Source organism: Lonchura striata, chromosome 14 (assembly GCF_050655825.1).
Source record: "Lonchura striata isolate lonStrDom1 chromosome 14, ASM5065582v1, whole genome shotgun sequence".
In the NCBI taxonomy this organism is placed as follows: domain Eukaryota; kingdom Metazoa; phylum Chordata; class Aves; order Passeriformes; family Estrildidae; genus Lonchura; species Lonchura striata.
The window spans coordinates 4,966,088-4,982,374 of record NC_140716.1 but is presented as its reverse complement, the minus strand read 5'-3'; the positions used below and the strand labels follow the sequence as shown (position 1 = coordinate 4,982,374).

The 16,287-nt window shown below is 41.7% G+C and overlaps 1 protein-coding gene across 7 annotated transcripts in view; it reads right to left on the bottom strand.

Moving 5' to 3' along the window:
* MAD1L1 (mitotic arrest deficient 1 like 1) overlaps positions 1 to 16,287 on the bottom strand; it is a 347,152-nt gene that overhangs the window by 238,077 nt on the left and 92,788 nt on the right. For all 7 annotated transcript variants that reach the window (XR_014958379.1, XR_014958378.1, XM_021539694.3 and 4 more), the window contains exon 11: positions 7,786 to 7,930. Coding sequence is in view for 5 of the 7 variants with exons in the window: in XM_021539694.3 (XP_021395369.2) it covers positions 7,786 to 7,930 (145 nt within the window). In the remaining 2 variants the exon portion in view is untranslated. The remainder of the gene's footprint in view (positions 1 to 7,785; positions 7,931 to 16,287) is intronic.

The window sequence follows — 16,287 nt, the reverse complement described above, 5'->3', positions numbered from 1 at the left end:
GCTATGTCAGAGATAACATCAATAAGAATACAGAGGCTGTCCTTGTGCTTCCACCTCAAAAACATCAGATATAAAGATAAAAATGAACTCCATATTTTTATCATTGCAAGGTTTACCAGATGCATAATAAGGCAAGAGAAAGAATTATACAAACCCAATTCCCAGAAAATTGCTATGATAATTTTTATGAGCTCTTTTATGCTTTTAAAAGGGAAAGGGAAGCAAGGCCCAGGGGCCAACTCATTTTCTGCCTCCAGGCTGGCCATTTGAACTCAGCCTCCCATCTCCATGTTAAGAGCTCTCAGGTGATAAAGCTCAACTCTAACAAAGCACATCCCCTTCCTGCCTCCAAGGGACAAATTCCTACAGGTACCACAGAGTGCCCAAAGTCAGGGAAAAGGCAAATTTATCCACTAGCTATGAGGAATTAGGACATCAGATCAAGAGCAAAGGGTCTCACTGGAGAGGATGCAGTGGAGAGCAAGAAGGGCAGACTCCAGTGCCCACAGCCTGGGAACAGCTCCTGCATCCCAGAGCCAGAGATGCCTTTGACAAATGCAGACTGACAAGTCAAACTAAGGGAACTCTTAGGCATTGAAATGTCGTTTTGGAGCAGGGTAAAGAAGTGAGAACTCAGCAATTCTGCTAATTTCTTCATCGAGTCAAAAGTGAGTAGTAAACTTATGACCAAGTTAGGCAAAGTAAGGAACAATGGCAAAAAAAGTAAACCGAGCACTGCTCTGGGAGCCCACACCAGCAAAAACACACTTTTCTGACATTCTGAAATCTGCAAATTTCACTTGAGAAACATTTTCTGGTTTAATTTAAAGATACTTCCTCCTCCGAAATGGTCTTTGTGCACTGATTCACCAGTGCTGCAGCCAGTCCCTTCTACAAACACATCAATCCCAGCTTTCCTCATTCATTCTCTATGGAGAGATTCTGTACTTGTAGCAGTAAATGATATTAGCAGACCTCGTGAAACAACCTGTTTCAAAGGAAAGTGGCTTGTACTCATTTTCTTCTGGAAGACAATTGCCATTTGCTTAATATAGCCATGATATTTTACTGAGGTAATTATACTCTTAGCTATCAGTAACAATTAAACCCTTAGATTGAGGTTGCTTAATAAAGGTCTCAAAATAAATAACACATTCCAAACACAGTATTTTAAAATGTCAAGCATGCAAATAGGCTGTTGTAATGAATATAACGAAGCATCCAGTATAAATCAGCACAGAGTTAGTTTGTCACTGTACAAGTGTCTGCAAAAATTACCATTGGAGTATTGTGGGATTGTGCTCAGAAAGGGCAGTGCTGCAGATGAAACCATTTCAATAAATACTATGGCTGGTTCATGACAGGGCCAGGGTGAAGCCATCAACCCTGCTGTGCTTCTCTAGGGGCAGGGCTGAGTGACTTGGGGAACAGTTGAGGCTGAAAAGATTTGTATTTGTTCTTTTGTATTCCCTGTAGCAGCTTCCTTGAAAACTGGAGTTAGGCCATTCCATTAAAAGCTAAATAAAACTCAGAAGCAGACAAATTAGAGGGTACAGACAGAAGGGAAAAAAAATGACTTTCAGACTCTGAGATCTAGAGATACTTGAAATTAGGTCAACAGATCCTAGCAGGCTGTTGGGTATGGAAGGTAAGAGCATGGTGTGAAGTCCTCACAGTGCAGACTGCAAGATGATTAAGAAAGGTAAGGCAGACCAGCAATACACATGTAAAAAAAAAAAAAATAAACAGGAAACATGTTGTCAGAACACATATTTGTGGAGTTATCTAGCAGGCCACCTATTGAAGGCAAAAAGTGGTACAGCAAGTTACCTCCAACACTGCTACATGTGGAGGCAGCTGCCTGAGCTCCAGGAGGTGGTTAAGTGACTCAGGACTAAAACATGACACAGCAAATAACTGGAAGAAGTTAGTAAAAAAAAAATTTAAAAATTTCCATTATAGAGCAAAGAAAACCAAAACCAAGCAAACCAAAAAACCATGTTAAAATAACTCATCACAGAATTCCATCTCCCTGGAGCACTTTCCACCTCATACAAAAGCAAAGTGGGGTATTTCCTTAACTCCAACAAAAATGTCTGTGGAAACAGTCATCAAACTCCCAAATCCTGCTTTCTCCTCACAAAACTCAGTTCCCTTTATCCAGTAACTCAGACACTCCTGTGGAAAACACGAAGCCCAGCAACCATCCTGCATCAGACTGAACTTGGGAGCATTTTAACACCAGCTCACGGGCCAGACAATTATCCATAAAAGCACCTACCTCATCTCTGACCTGTTGGTCTTCATTCTTTAAAAAAGACACCCTACAAAAGGAGTCTGGGAATTAAAATTGATGATGCTGCTGGTTACTAAAGATTAAAATTCAGCAGTAACCTGTTCCCAGCCCCTGCACTCCACAGGCAGTAATCCTCTTTTTGAATTTTTCCCTCACCTGTCAATGATCTTCTGTCTCCTCCTGCTATTAGCTTCCTCCACCCCCAACTACCAACACCTTTCCTCTGAAATGGTTTAACTGATTAATATAATCAAGTTGAAATTAGAGAAACCTGTGCTCAATCTAAAAGGCTGCTGAATCTCCTTCAAACACAGACCATCCTGCATCCTTAAGAAGAGGGAGACAAGACGCTCTAAGGAAGCACTCACAAAACCTGCCTTGCTTAATCCCTGAAGAGGGAGACGTGGAATCACATTAAAAATGTATTTATTTGCCAGTCACAAAAAGGAAATTTTTGAAAACCTACAAAGGGGAGACCCAGTGAGCAGAGGGAAAAGTTTGGCCGGGGTCAGGCTGACAGTATTTAACAACCAGGTGTGCAGCAGCAGCACAGCTGGGGATGCACCTGCAACAGCACTGCTGAAATGACAGCCACAGAATCATGCCAGGGATTGAGGGAAGGAAGGAAGGAGAGTGATAACAGCCAGGAAAAGCATTGGATACTTTGGATAGTGCTCACAGCCCCGAGGAGCAGCTCAGAGCTGCCCCAAGGCCGACTGTGCTGCCTGGATGCAGAGCACAGCTCAGGGTGTGATGGCCAAAAGGTCTGCCACAAGGATCTGTCTGCTTGTTTCTGAGTGCAATACTGTATTTACAGCTAATTTTTCACATATCCCAGGAAAAGGGTTAATTTACCTTCTTTGCTGCACACCCAGAACTTTCAAGATCCTTCCTTGTGCTTTAAAATCATCTATCTACCTCCTCAGAAAAAACATCATGCAGGACCCAATATGACAGAGAAGCCATCAGCATTATTTAAAATCTTTACTGATTACAAAACAAAGCAGATGGCAAATCAAGTCATGAACTCTGCATCTGCCATGCTTAATGAACAGTTTAATTACCTAGTCCCATTTCTGATGCTTTTTTGCCATTCTCAGCTCTGGGAGTCACTAATATACTTCACACTGACTGATATCTCCAGGAACATGTGGTATCAGCAGTCAGCTGGAGTTGGTTAATCAATACTTGTTTAATCTCTAACTTTTACGGTGATGGCCTAAATTATGTCTCAATAGAAACAGATTTCCCATCATATCACATGATCTGGTTGAGAGCCCAGGAAACAAAAGGGAATTTTTCAGTCTCTTCTCTGGGCAGCAGAGTACCCAAAGGCAGATAAGTGCACAGACAGGAAATAAACACATCCAACACAAACAGCTCAGTTCAGTTGTTGTGTTATGCCTTATATGAGAGCAAGGGCTGTGATTATGGCAGTGTGCATTCATAAAGGCCACAATTTAAGGAACAAATTAGACCAATTTGGGATAAGTTACAAAAAGTATCTGAAGTTGGGCTTCCCATTTTGAGTTTTGAGCTTCCTGCAAAGGATCATGCCCTGGCTGCAAAAACAGGGCATTTTGCCTCTGGTCAAACCTGCAGTACCAAGGGCTGATCCAAGGCACTCAAGAGCTTCTTGCAGAAGTTCCTCCTGGGCACAGAAGGAATCACTGCTTTCAGGAGCCACCCAACTGAACATGTGCAGGGGAAGAGGCTCCAGGGCTGAACCCTGGCAGCAGCTGAGTAAGGAACACATTAAGGGCTGATCACAACCAGGAGAGGAGGAGATCCAACCCAACCTTTGGCCCTCCACATCAGAGGGCTTTTGGAAGCTTTTGAGTGGGTCTTTAATGCTGTTCTGGAGCAACACTTCTGCTGCACAAGGCCCAGTTGTGCTCTCTGGAAGCTGCCTTCCTGAAATAAATAACCAGAGCTGGCTTTCCATGAAATGCTGACTCGATCAGCTGCTTACACTCAGATAATGATTTTCAGAAAGGGTTTTCCATTCTGGGAGGCCTCTATGTCATACAAAATTTCCTAAGAGATTCCAATTTCAGCCATTCAGTAGCAGAACTGACTGTTTTTAACAAGCCCACTTCATAAACAAAGACCAGGAGTTGTGTGTAAAGCTCTCAGAAAAAGAGAAACACTCATAAGCTTAAGGGTAACACAGAAGTCAAATACAAAACTGTGTGAGTAAACATGGCATTCAAAGCAAATACAGAAGTAAATCAAACAGGCAAAAGGGCAGAGGTGAACTAGGTGTTTCCCCAGCATTTCAGGTATCTCTCAGCACTGTTGTATCACAAATATCTCAGGTACTAAAGCAAAGATGAAACACTTTCCCAAAACTCTGAGCTAAGGAAAAGCAAAAAACATGACAGACAGCAAACCCAGCCAGGCAGATCTCTGAGAAAGAGTGTGAATCCAGCCCTTCAAACATCAATTTCTGTTCCATCACCTTAAATGAAGGGAGTGACACTCCAGGAGAAACCTTCCAGCCATCAATGTCAAAAGCCTCAGTGGTGTCCTAATCTGGCCTTATGTTTCACTGAAAACATGTAAATCAGAAAACTTTAGTCCTGCCCTGATTTGCAAGGGCATGTGGGGCAAAATGATCAACCAACATGTTCTAAAGAGCAGTTTGTGAGCAGGAATAATCAGGATACAGATTCTACACCAGCCCACACCCCCCCAGTGGGGCTGGACCACTGCAGTGACACTCAGAGACTGGAGAATGCTGTTCCAGTCTGCCAGGGAAGAGATTTGTAGGGATGCACTGAAGTATCCCACACAGACAACTCTGTCACTTCCAAGCAGTAAACCAGCTGGAAAGGCCCAAGGAAGACCAAAAAGCCCAAAAGAAGCAAATGAGGCAAGGAAGGAAGCAATGGGCAGAGAGGTTAAATGCAATGGAATGGAAATACAAGAGCAACCAAGACAGACAGACTGTGGCAAGTAGCAACTGAGCATGACTGACAAGTGAGACTGGCAGTCTGTAAAAGCCACAAAATATTGCTTCAATCTTGGGGAAAAAATATCAGTAGACATAGCAGTGAGAGGGAGTCAGACTGGCAAAGCAAGTACCCCCTGAAGAGAGTACATTTACTACTGAAATATTTGGTCCTGCTGTTACCAAACAAAAAACAACTTATTGTTTTCTATTCATATTTTAAAATGTATTCTAGGACTGAGACTTCCAGGTTCTAACCTGAGCCCAAAGAAAGGAAAACTGTTACAGCATTAAATTTGCACTGTTGAACACCTCTGACATCTTTCAGGCCTTGTTTGCTCAGCACACAGGAACTGATTCACTGCCCTAGCAGAGGGTCAAACATGCACAAAAGCAGAAGTCATACTATCAAAAGCAATAGCATTTCAATAATATATATAATACTCTCCCCCAAATTAGATTTTCACAGTCCTATTTAACAAGACAAAGACTGAATAGAGAGAACTCATCTTTTCCATTCTCAAATTACATAAAAGCACACCACAGTACTGATGCTACTAATTAGATGATTAAATACCATTCTAGGTGATATGCTTTCAATGTAAAATAATTATTTTTGACAGGAAATGTATTTGCTCAATCTCATTTTAAATCACAATATCATACTTTTTTTAATTAAATGAAATTCTTTCTTCTGATTTTGCATGAGAAGAGCAAGCAGCAGGAGAAACAGTGCTGAGGATAGATTGTCCAAGTATCATAATGCATGTACTCCTTCACAAAGGACCCCAGCGTTCTCTGGATGGAATATAAATTTTCAGAGAACAGCAAAGTCTTTATTCCTTCAAAACAGGTCAGTTGAGGAACCACTGAGCACACTGAAAACCTCCCCTGTCAAAACCCAAGTTTTTTGCCATGATCTGATGAACACTTGCAACTTTTTCTCTGCTCCTCCTCAGGGGGAGCACAGCAAAGAAAGCAAAGGTTTGTCTTTCCATTTAAATCAGAGTACAATCCATCACATGACAAAGTAGTGTTGTGGTTTTATCACCTACTTAAAGAAAATTAATGATATTTTTGTGTTCTATGACAAAAAGTGTTTCTGCTGAGCACTGGAAATAAGTTAACAAAGGGAATATTTTAGAAACCATCTGAGAAACTTCCTTCAGGCCTGAGCAGTCCAGCACAGTATTAGACAGCTGAAAAGGTTATAAAGACAGGTTTTGCTAGGGCTCAGTATGCACCTGTGTCTTATCCAGCCATGGCAGTCCTAAATCAGAACACAGAGAGCTGCCTGCTGCTGGGGGAGGAGCAGGGCTGAGAGGAGATGCCTTTTGTGCTTCCATGGAGAGAGTTTGGTCCATCCACCCTGACTGCAGTGCCTGCCTCAGTGTGAGGCTGAAAGAACTGCTGTCATTTTCCTCTTTGCACTTCTGTGACTCTCCATGGCATCAAACTCTGCAGTCACAAGATCTGATGGAATATCCTCTTGGAAAGTGGCTGCTTCATGCTTCAAGAGCCCTGCTTACTACACCATTCATCACAGCTTCTTTGGCTCAACAATGACACAGGAATTACACAAAATTGGGTGCAGCGCAATTAAAATCGACCAAAATGCTTTAGTTGACACTGGAAATCAAAGTCTAAAGCTCAGGCACCATAGCAGTTCTTTCCCCTCCTGCCTCCCCACATGGTGATGTGTCTGGCTCCCTCTCATGAGCTCTGACTACTGGAGTCTGACCTTCTGCACACACATAAGCTCATTTACGTGAGCAGCTTTGTAACACCAGGGAGATTGCTCAGATGAGGAAAGTTTTGCAAGGAGTATTCTTGGAAAGTGAAGTAACTCTCATTCTGGCTACAGCAAATTATTATTCCCTTTGTGGAAAGTGAGCTCTCAGAATTTAATATAAAATTTTCAATGCTCTGCAGACTTCAGAATTATTGTATAGAATTTCATCATGAGAGCACACCTGATACAGGATGATGCAGACCCCTTTGATATATTCTATAGAAAGAATCTTAAAACGTATTTTCAATTTACTGGTCTAGTGCTTGCCATTACATTTGAACAGACTTCCAGCATAAGAGGAAGGCAAATCTCTTACTCCCTGTAAATTGTTTTTCCACAGGAACAGTTGACAAGGTGCTGCCACTTTGTTCTCTTTAGGAAAGGAGGCAATGCAGCCAAAGCCATTAAAAATTCCCTTCAGTGGCTCGAAACACTCCAGCAGCAACATGATTCAATTCTCTGCCCTCACAGAGATGCCAAGGCTCAGACAAAGGCATGTATCCTCAGCACAGCACGAGCCCAGCTGGGGGAACATGAGCACAGTTTTAGGAGGCACAGTTTTAGGTACTTCCACTGAACACCTAAAGTCAGGTTTCATGTCTCCCACAGCACCCATTATACAAAGACCCCAGAACAGCTCCATAGCACCAGTTATAGAGGTGAACAAAGAAGAAATAGGAAGGATTGCACCTGGCAGAAAGAAATAAGGACATGGGCTGCTCCAAACATGGTCTGAGCACTCACCTTGGTGAGGAGCACCACGCGTTTCTGCAGCCGCCTGACCAGCGCTTCCTGGTGCTCCCGTTTCTTCTTCTCATCCAAGAGCTGGCTCTGGACACACAGGATTTCCTCCTGCAGCTGCTGCCGGGCCTTCTCCAGCATCCGGGCACTAAGAGAGATCAGACAGACCCATGAGCTCCTGAGTGCTGCCTCTGGAGCACCAGAGGGGTCAGGAAAACCTCAGAGGAGAAGCATGACCATGGCAGTGTCACTCTCGTCTTACAGCTGCACCACTGGAAACTGGGGAGCTGCAGTCTCATTATCAGCTGTTGTCAGAAAAAGATGTGAGAGAAGAACCAGCCCAGGGACAGCCTTCTTGTGCAGCACGAGACAATTACTGGAACCTCACAGGTAGGAAGCATTTAAATAATTGCACATCTGTTTCAAAATCAATCCGTTTGCCTTTGAGAACATGGCTTGTTTTCAACAAACAATATATGATCTTCGGTTCTACTGGATCTCTTCATTGCTTTCTAACAAAGGAGAAGAAAAAGTAGATTTAATATTATCTGCTTTGACTGACAGTACCCAGCAAGTAATTACAGCCACGCTACCTGCACATTGCTCTTGCCAGCAACCTATATTGGAAGAGAAATGTCTTCTGAGAGCAGGTGATTAGCACTTCTTCTGGGATGAGGACATGATTCTCAATTAAAACAGAACAGTCTGGCCCTCTTCTTCCCAATTCTCCGTGCAGCACACCATGGTGATGCACAATTATCTGTGAGCTGCTGGAGAAGCTCTCCACGTGTGCCCTTCAGCCTCAGTCTGCTGCTGGGACACTGAGGGGCAGCTGCTCCAAGGCTCACATCAAGCAGCTCATCAAGTGCTGGCAAAGCACTTGATCAATAACAAAACAACAGTGGAATCACTCCTGTGATTAAGAGTCAGTTCATGATTTAAATATGATGAGTTTATCCAAGACAGCACTCCAAGTATGTAATGAGTGAGCAGGACATGAAATGCAAGTATTGCACACAAGTCAAAAACCCTCAAGCAAGTGAGAAAGATCAAACTCAACATCTCCAGCTTAGTCAGGAACAGAAGAACTTTGTTTCTCTAATGCTAGAAACAACAGTGGAAAATTTATGAGTGCTTCCAAGGGGTCTTATTCATCATTATATTTGAAAGAAAATAAATAAAATTGCTTTAAATAAAATAGCACTATTGTTAAGGTACTGTTTAGATAGATCCAAAAGGGAATACTTAAAGAACACTTCTAGCATAAATCAAGTACAACCTGCTCTGCCAGGTCACTAAATTGCATTTCTTGGGAAATGTACGTAGGAATTCACAAGAATTCCAAAGCAGCTGTCTCCCTACCTCAAAATCCTTCTCTTTGAAAAAAGTATTTGTTTTAAAGCACTGGATGAATTAGAAACTTGTTTAAAGCTCCAGTTGAATTTGGAACCATTCACAGAACAATTTAATAATTGGGAATTGTAAAAGAGCTTCTTCTTTGCTGTATTCAGGTAGGAAGGTTCATCAAGGGGGTTTCACATCTGCATTTGAAACTGGATAATTACATTACCATGGCACCACTTCTTCATTGCACCTGTTTTAATTAATCAGTTAAGAAGGGCACCTGTGCCAAGAGTAACATCTCTGGTGATGCAACATGCCTGTGGGTCAGCCTATCAAGCTTGCCCTCAAAACAGGGCAGAAAGGATGGGTAATTCCTGGTAACCTCAATTTCTGCCTTAGGATTTATTACAGTTTGTTCAACAACATTCCTTGTTATGCATAGGGTAAATAGAAGTACAAAACCCTCATTAGCTGTGGTATATTGTTACAACAATTAAAATCACACTACACAAACCTTACTCCAAATATCTTTATTTATCAAAGAACTTTTGTCCTGATTAGAGTGAGAACAAAAGAAAAAAATGCAAGCATAAGATTAATTACCCTGAAACAGCAAAATTCTCACATTTGATTACTGCAAAACATTTTGATAAGTCAATGGAGCAATCTTTTTTCTTAATCTCCCAACATTGTAACTTATTTCTATAAATGTTGAGTGGACCGACAAATGATGATTGATTTGACATTCACCAAGAAAAATGAGATATGTGCTAGGTTTCCTTCCCAAAATAATGAAAAGTATTTGAGGTTCACATCTCATGGAGAGCACAGACATTCAGCCACACACAAAACTTTCAAGCTAGGTTGGAAAACAACTGTTTTAAAACATGAGAGAAGTTGAGCAAAGGGAGACAAATGGGCAATTTCCTCAGCCATTGCATGGAAATAATACCTTCATCTGTTTATATTTCAGCCTCAGTACAAATGTGCTGTTAATGTACCTAAAATTCAAATGCCAGAGATGTCTCTGAAAGTGAGGACAATCCCCAAACTCCCTGAACTGACTGTTACCATAGGTTTCCTTGCTTTGGGAGGCGTGAAATTCAACTTCCTCACAACTCTCCACACCATGCCAAAGTACGTTACTGAAATCCTTTCTTCCTCTCTTTGCACAGATTGATAATTCTTCTAGAAACTGCACCAAATACAGCATGAGCTGCTTCTATAAGGAAAAATCCAAAAGGAAAGTGCTATTTCTTATTGACACAAAACAGGATTTGCAAGTAGGTGCTCAGAAGCAAAAGCCTTTAAAGCCAGACTTGTGTACTTTTCTGCCACCCTGATGACACCTATGGCTTTTCAGAAGTAATTGCTCACTCAATATGAGCATTAAAAAATAAAATAAAAGCAGCACAAAGTTCTCCATTCAACATAAGCTTGGGAAAGTGGCATTTCAAGAAATCTTTGCAAGTTCAAAGTAAACCTTTTAAGCCTTAAAGAGGAAAAAGTCATTTCTGTTTATCAGCCTATTAATGTTCCTTGTTCCACATCCCAGTGAATGAGATGCCAACATATTTCTGTTCTGAGCTGTTTGAGACTCTTCATATTTTGCTCTTTCCCTTCTGTAATCCACTTTAATGCAATCTTAATGATAAAACTTCATTTTCCAGAATATTCTTTGAAAGACTGAGAACAATGAGGGCACACAGTGAATACTGAAGCTATAAGATACATTTTAATAATCTCCTTCAAAAATGACAAAAGCAGCCGATAGCTCCCCCTCCCGCCCCCCACCCCGTGATCTATAAAACGTTATTTTAATCATTCCATCCTTTCAGTAGCCAAGTTAACACCTCAGTTACTAAAAAAAAAAAACAAAAAAAAAAAAAAAACCAAAAAAAAAAAACAACAACAACAACAGAGAAAGCAAACAGGATGGCAGAAGCAGTCTTTGTATGAAGCTGGGAGGAAAATAAGGGGTCCACAGTGACAATTAAAAGAGGAATCGTGTCTGGGTCATGTTGTAGCTCAGCAGAAGATGAGACACGTGTACCTACCAGGGCCAGCTGTCAGGAGGGAGAGCACATCAAAGAGAAAAGCAGAGTGTGATGGGGAGTGAGGGAGCACAGGGGGGACACGGTGACAGTGCCAGCGCACGCACGGGGCTGCAAAGAGAAACGCGCTGCAGCGATCAACATCCTCGTGTCAGAGTGCACAGAAAAGGGTTAATGCAGAAGTTAATGAGGCAAAAAGGAGCAGGGGAAATTGTTTTGTAGCAAGACATTTGGATGAAGGAACACCCATTCCTGAAACTTGACATCTCGCAGGCATCTCAATGAATCCACACGTACACGCGTAAACCAGACTGGAAACTGATAAACAGAGGGCTGAACAAAAATGTTATTTTCATTCCAATTCCTCCCCCACAGGTTTTCTGAACAAACACAAGGGCATAAATAAAATCACGGTAACTCCAGCATGTCTTTTATTTTCTAGTGGATAGCAGCAGGACATCCCTGCCTGTGCTCTCTCCCTCAAGGATTCTTTCAACCTCCAATTTCTGACCCCGACAACTTCCCCCCTCAGCCTCTACCTAACCTGCCTCAGAATCACCCAGGATGGGAATTAAAAAGGAAAAACAAAAGGGAAAATATGAGAACAGTTTGACTTAGGGACAGAACACAGGAAAGAAAAGGTAGTGCTTGGCCAAACAGACAAATCTCCATCCTATATAAAAAAGGGGAAAATCTCTATCCTATATTAAAAAGGGAAAAATCTCCATTCTATATTAAAAACAGAAAAATCTCCATCTTATATTAAAAAGGGATGCATTACGAAATGCTGCTGAAAAGACTGATTGGAGCTCTGAGAACACAGCTATAGATGGAGCTGCCTGAACTAGGTTAACAACTAAGGCAGGTAAACCAGAAAAATCACCATCAGGAAGGAGGAGAAGACTTTTTAGTGCTGCAAGTGTTTCAGCTCAAAACTCAGAGGTTTGGGTGCTAACTTTTACTACAATAAGACTGGCATCTCTTTCTTCTTCCTTTCTTCTTCACAGAATTGTGGCTATATGGAAGCAGTAACACCCTGCCCTGCCCTCAAACCCTGCCCTGCTGCTGGGACTGTGGAGCTGTGGGGGCCAACAGGTCTGTGTTATCTATTTGTTCACTATATTCAGAAAGAGAAATGACAAAAAATATGAACATCTTTAGTAGAAGTTATCACAGGGGCTATATTTTATTTAAAGCTTTAAGTGTGCCTCACAGAGAGCCCTATGAAATACTGCAACACAAAATACTACATGAAATGGTCTACAGAGAGTTAGTGGGAAAACACTCTTCCTTCTTCCTATTTATTTCTCCCAAGTCTTCAGCAAAAATCTGCAAACTTTCTCTTGTGTTTTCACACTTGTATTTGCTCAAAGATCTTTTGTATAACTCACCGGCACCAGGCTTCCATAAATCACAAATCATTCAAAAGTAAACAGATCATACATCACCTTGCTGCTAGACATAAAAGGAAGATTCAAATCACAATGAATTTATAATGAGGGAACAACATAAAGAGAATTATTTTGCTAGTGTGGCCAGATGAAATGGGTAGGGAGCAGACAGACATTTGGAGCTTTATTGGTGCACTGACAATGTTTTATTTGTGAGACAGTATTTAATTTTACTCCCTAGCCAGCAGCGTAACTATCAGGCTCGGAAACGCAGTTCCACCAAAGTGAGCAGCTAGAGAAAAGAAATAACTCACATTTCCTGCCCCAGCCTGAACACAATGGCCATAATTGACTGGCAGGAGTTAAGATTCACTGAAATAAATCCACATCAGGCACCCTGAGCTTCCTTCCACTCCAGGGTCAGCACATGGGGCTGCAGCAACCCAGAGGAGCCCAGCCCAGGAACGTTTCCAAACACACAGGGCAGGGTGGCTGCCCCTGGACAGACACTGAATCACTGAGAATCACTGCCAGAGCCCTGAACATGCCTTCCACATCACCATCACGATGAGAGTGAAAGCAGTGTCTTAACACATGAGGAATGTCTGTGGTTTGTTTTGGTTTTACGTGGAAACATCAATTGGTTCAACATCCATCAGTGAATTCTGGAACAAAAAATATTTCAAGGAAGAGATAACTACAGGCATAAATGTCCTTTTCCTAGGCTTCTAAACCTGAAGTGTTCATAAGGCCATAGCTTCTACTAAAGGCATTTCTTTGGCAAATAAAACTTTAACTGGTATTTAAAAACCACTTAGCCCACACTGCTGGCTGTGCACTTACTACACTTGAAAATGCTGCTGCCTTCAGTGGCTGCAGGAAAACTTACTCTGAGAGCTGAATAAACAAAGTGATTAATATTAGCTTATGCAGACAAATCTTTAAGGGTCTTTGGTATGTGCAGATGCTCATGGCTCTTGTTCTGAATCCACAAGTCAGACATCAGTTACACCCTGAGCAAATGGATTCCCTTTGCAGTGCTTGGAGAGAAGCAAATAAGAAATGCTCTTAATAAAATGCAAGTAATTAAAAAGCAGGAGTTAAAACCAAGAGTCCTCTATGATGATTAACACAGCATATAGGCAGTATATGTGTCATCTCTCCCTGCATCATCAGTTGCATGTGGCATTTGGCAATTATGGGAATGGACTATTTTAAAAGGGCATTCACTGGAAAGGATTTTCCACTCCCATTCTGAGATAAGAACAAGTTTAAGGTGCACTTTCCTTCACTGCAGAGAACGGAATGCCCACAGATGCCCTCTGAGCACAGACTGACCCACCACACCAAGCCAAGAATTTCACTGAACTGTACAAAACCCCTTACAGAGAGCTGGGGAGGAAACATCTCCACTCCCAGTACCACATCAGGAGTTGTGTGCATTTGGTCCATTCTGCAGCTCCTAATTTTGGCTCTCCTAACAACCCTGGCTAGTGAGGGAGGTCAGCCTGTGGGTGATGCTGTCAGTAAGGGAATATGTGGAGCTTCAGCACCAGAAGATGTCAAATATCTGCTCCCTTCCTTATCACCCCTCACCCAGACTTGAGCATCCAGCACGAGAGAGTAAAATACTGGAGAAAGAGAATTGCCATAGGAGAGAGGAAAACAAACAAGCCCCCAAGGAAGAATTTTGAAAGGAAACCTTTTCTCCAGCCAGGATGCAAGCACCCTCTCTGCAGCTGGCTTAATTTACATCATCTAATTCAAACTCTAAATGCTTCAAAGTTATTACACTTTTTTCTTTGAAAACAAAAATGACAACAACTGAAACAAAACTCTGAATGAGAAAACCCAAAGACTGAAATAATTACTAATCTAAACAGAGGCCTGTACATGGGCTGGTGAAGTCACTGGCCAGCTCTATCCAGTAATTTCTCTTCGTGTCAGCTCTGATGAGTTTTATATTTCTAACATTTCATCAATTTGAATCACTAAATTCAATTTGCATTCACAGATAAACAGAGAAGGAATAATAAATACTCTCATCTGACCTTGAAGTGTGACACAGAAAATTGCCCTCAATGATTTCATTTCAGTCTGAACCAGAATGAATAATGCAGTTGGCCCCACCAGTTACCAACCTATAATCACACCTGTGGGCTGGAGGAACCCATGGCTGTGCCTAAATATGATGAAGAAATCAAAACTTCTCACTCTTTTTTGTACTAGTGTTTTCTACTTCTCCTTCACTACAGGGATTAAGTCCCTACCTGTGTCTTTCCCCACCACTCAGCCCCAAATACAAAGCCCAAGGATTTCAGTTTGTTGCACAGCCACGAGTGAAGGCATTGCACAGTTTTCTCAACCCAATCCAGTATTATTTGCTTTATAAAGTGCACATAATAACTCTTCTCTCTCCCAGTAAGCTGTGAAGTCACTGGAACAACTCTCCAGCACAGCAACTGGTAACATGAACACAGCAAGTGACTAAGAATATTTCCAATTTCTGTTATACATTCCTACCAACACTTATGGAGAGAGTGGGAAAGTCATCTGGGAATAGCATGAGAGCTGAGGAGCTCTAAAGAATACAGAACTGATAAAGAGGAGTGAAAAAAAGGAAAATTTACTTGAAGTGGTGAAAGAAATGAGTAGGAGAATGGTCGTGCTGAACCAACTTGTCAGCAAACAAATCTGCAGAAATTCTAGCCTCTTGACAGCTAGATAATGGCTTATCTTAATAAAATAAGAAGGGTCAAAGTGTTTAGATGAGGAAAACAAAACATTAAACCCTCCACTGCAATATAGCAAGTGAGTCCTCACAGACTGGTGACTCATTACAGCTTTGTGAAGGTTCTGTGGATCTTTTTCAAATTACCTTTTCCAATGAGACCTCATTTCCAGTGTGTATTACAGTACTCCACAGTGAAATGAGGATTGAAATGAGGATTGTATATTACTGCTCAGCCACTTTTTCATTTTTAATATCTGAACCTAAGACTACCTGAACAAATTTATAGAAACACACTTGTCTAAGGTATTTTTTGCAGAACAATTCAGTGATGGACCCTCACCCCTCTGACTAAAATCCAAAGCTGTAGCTCAGCATTTCAGCATCAGGTTTTTGTCAGTGAAAACCCCTCCAGGTTATGTGATGAAAACTTGTCTCACTTTTGACTAGGGACTCAGAAGAGAATTCATAGTGTTACTTGTCGACAACAAATAAACCCAAACAATTAAGTGCTACCCCCCAGCATTTACCCATGGGACACTGGTACAGATAAAAGCAAAGGAATGACTGCAAAGTCACTCAGCTATCTGTGCCAGACTGCTGCTCTTGGCTCTTCTTTCCCACAAGCACCAATTTAACTCCATCTCATATCTGCCTCCCACCTGCTTTGACTCAGCTCATGTCAAAGCAGTCTACCAGGATCCAAGCCATATTAAGCACAGTGTTGTAACAGACCTGCTAATCCTTAAATCCTCAATAAGGATGCATTTTAAATCAGCAAAAATCTTAAAATTTCCATGACCAAACAACCTGACCTGTAACCATGGATTTTTGAAGTGCCACCATGTCTTTGGGCACAAACAACATCTCATGGCAGTGTAGGATCTTTTCCACCATGTTCCAACAACAAATCAGGATTCACTGCTAACTGCATCTGTTTTCTGCAGGATCTCTGCCTCATTTGCTGCAGAATTTGGAAGATTAA